At 38.9% G+C, this 2,793-nt stretch overlaps 1 protein-coding gene across 2 annotated transcripts in view; it reads left to right on the forward strand.

Annotated features, from left to right (window-relative positions):
• Positions 1 to 1,959: 1,959 nt before the first annotated feature.
• Positions 1,960 to 2,793, forward strand: part of LOC122842714 (spermatogenesis-associated protein 48) — an 11,794-nt gene continuing 10,960 nt past the window's right edge. For both annotated transcript variants that reach the window (XM_044136840.1, XM_044136841.1), the window contains exon 1: positions 1,960 to 2,273. In XM_044136840.1, the coding sequence (XP_043992775.1) occupies positions 1,976 to 2,273 (298 nt within the window). In that variant the 5' untranslated portion in view covers positions 1,960 to 1,975. The remainder of the gene's footprint in view (positions 2,274 to 2,793) is intronic.

Genomic DNA, 2,793 nt, shown 5'->3' on the forward strand with positions numbered 1-2,793 from the left:
CTTCTTTACAAAATGTAACAGAAGACAAGATTTAAAGCAGAACAGGAACACAATAAGATGGATGTAGAATTTGAATAATGGACTTTAAACCCTTTGGACTTCTGGAGCCATTTTCATTAGAATAATTTGCCTCAGACTTCTTTTAAACTCCATCACTGAAGCAGATGAGTGTTCAGTTTTTATTTAAAAAATGATTTAAAATGGGCTGCATTTGATCCCTGCTGCTCTGCTCTCTTGTGTGAAGTGTGTGTGTGTGTGTGTGTGTGTGTGTGTGCGTGTGCGTGTAAGGGTGTGTGTGTTTGGGTGAGGGGGGGCATTGTGTGGGAGTTGTGGGCATATTCACAACTCAGTTATCAGAATAACTCTAATTAGGCTATTTTTACTCCCTCTTTTCAACAGCTCTTGGGTGTTTACATTTGCTAATGAAGGCTCGAGTTAAAAAAAATAAATAAATTTAAAAAATCGTCTATCAGCATGCATCACCATCATCGCCTCGGACACATTAACTTTAAAACAAACGCCTCCCTAGAAGAACGCCACCAATCAGCCGGCTTTCATCAGCCACATGCGGCGGAGCCTCACGCCTTTGTCCGCACCCATTCACTTAAAATGTATATTTACTATGTTTCTACTAATTTCACACAACAAAAGCAGACTAATTAGCAGACAGTGAGGCATATAATATTTTTGTTTCCTTGCTTGGTTGACTGGAAGACGGCTCTTTCAAGCTCGCTCCTTCACCAGATTACTCCCTTTGTTTAAAAACTCTTTTTGCCTTCATGCAATTTACATATTTTCCATTTAGTACATGGAGACTTTACAAACAGCTCTTATTTGAAGTTGTTCTTTCAGCCAACACCAGCTCGTTTGAAAACTCATTTTCCTATTTGTTTGGGAGAAATCTGATAGATACTGGAGCTGCTTAATTATTTTTATTCGAATAAAATTGATACCTGTGCACTGCATTGTAATGACTGAGCAGCAGAGCAGCATGCACAGATTAACCTCTGGCGTTATTCACCAGCCAGGCTCTAGTGCGCCATCTAGTGGTCACGTGGAGAAACGGCAGACACCTTTTAAAATGCCGGACAATAAAATAAATAAATAAAAAAGGCAACCCCGAGGCAGGGTCAAACCTTCTGTTTATCATTTGCCACCAAAACACATTTTTGTGTTGCAGCTTTCTGTGGATAATAATTGCTCCTCACTCTCGCAACACATTTTCCTCACTGTGATATATTAGTAGCTGCAGGTTGTGAAAACATAACAGCTACAGCAGAACAAACACACAAAGTGTAGCAGAACTGATGGGCGACATTAAACTATGTTAATATATAAAACTTTATCAGTCTGACTACTCAAAGATACATTTGATGGAGATGGTTTATAGCATGTTAGACTGTGGTTTTGGTTTGTTAATTAATTACACAAAAATCATCCATCCATCCAATTTCTTACAAGGGTGTAATCTATTTCATTTCAGAGAAATGAAATAGATTATTTTTACTACATCGTCCTTTAATCATCAGAGATATTGCAGTTGCAGATAAAAGAGACAGATAGAAGTGATTATTTCTTCAAAGTTTTCCATTTGTCATCTTTTCTGCCAAAAGATGATATTTCTGTTTCAGATTTATGATCATTGTGAAAGCTTAGCGAGTTTCTTGATTAGCAAGATAAAATAATAACATTTTGATCATCAGAGCACAGAAAGATCATGTAAACATATTGAATGTTCTGCAGACAAAAGATGGTATTTAGAATGGAAGAAAGGTTTAGTGTTGGTTTGACTAAATGTGAGTCAATTTAAAGTATTTTCTAGGTAACAGAAGAAAGACTCAAAGCTGTTCGATCTGAGGTGTTTGTATGCTTCGCATGTGCAGCAGCATCTTCACGGCCTCTCCGCATGTCATTTGATCAGAGCAGAAAACAACAACGGTTTCCAGGCAACGTCTGAAACAAAACATCATGTAGCATGGCTGCAGCTTCGGACCCCTTCACGTCTCTTCCTACAGAAATAAAAGTGATCAACAGGCTGAGCTCTGGTCTGTGCAGAGCAGGACGGAGGGATGAGCCGGGAACTGGACGTGTGACCTCTCAGAAGCCCGTTGCCCTGGCTCCGTTTAGAGACGATGTCCCCCTGCTGGACCCCTGCAGCGGCCATCTGAGCGCAGGAGCCAGAGTGCAGCTTGGGATCCAAAGCCGGACACAGTTTATAGATCCGTTTTCACAGTGGCTCAGAAAAAGTCCTCAAACAACTCCCAGTCTTTCAGGTTAGTGCTGACCTAACCAGTGCAGTACTGAGGCACATCTCTGCTTTACTAAAGTACATTTAATTGTGGGTACTTTCTACTCCACTGCATTTCTATAAAGTTGCGTTACATGCACATTCACATCATATCACAGGTCTCGTTAATTGAATATTTTTCATCTTTAATGCGTTTTTTTAAATGATCTAACAGCCATCTGTCATTTTGACAGATGGTGCAGACGCACAGACATTTTCAGCTTTTTGCACAGACAATATTGCAACATTAAAACATAACCTTTGGGTTCAAGTTTTGAAAAAGGTGACAGGAAATTGAAATATTGTTCAGTAATAATCCATTAAAAAGATGAATGTATTGCATTTTTTAACTGGAGTTAAAAACTGGAGTTGAAACGTCAGTGGAAATGATTCTGTGTTAGGAGTGTCTAATGTCCGTTTCTCTGCACATAACTTTCACTGGAATAGTGAGTTAAAATAACACATTTTGATTTTTGTTGGATAAAAACTTTAAAGGTATAATCAGC

The sequence above is a fragment of the Gambusia affinis genome, linkage group LG13 (genome assembly GCF_019740435.1).
Source record: "Gambusia affinis linkage group LG13, SWU_Gaff_1.0, whole genome shotgun sequence".
In the NCBI taxonomy this organism is placed as follows: domain Eukaryota; kingdom Metazoa; phylum Chordata; class Actinopteri; order Cyprinodontiformes; family Poeciliidae; genus Gambusia; species Gambusia affinis.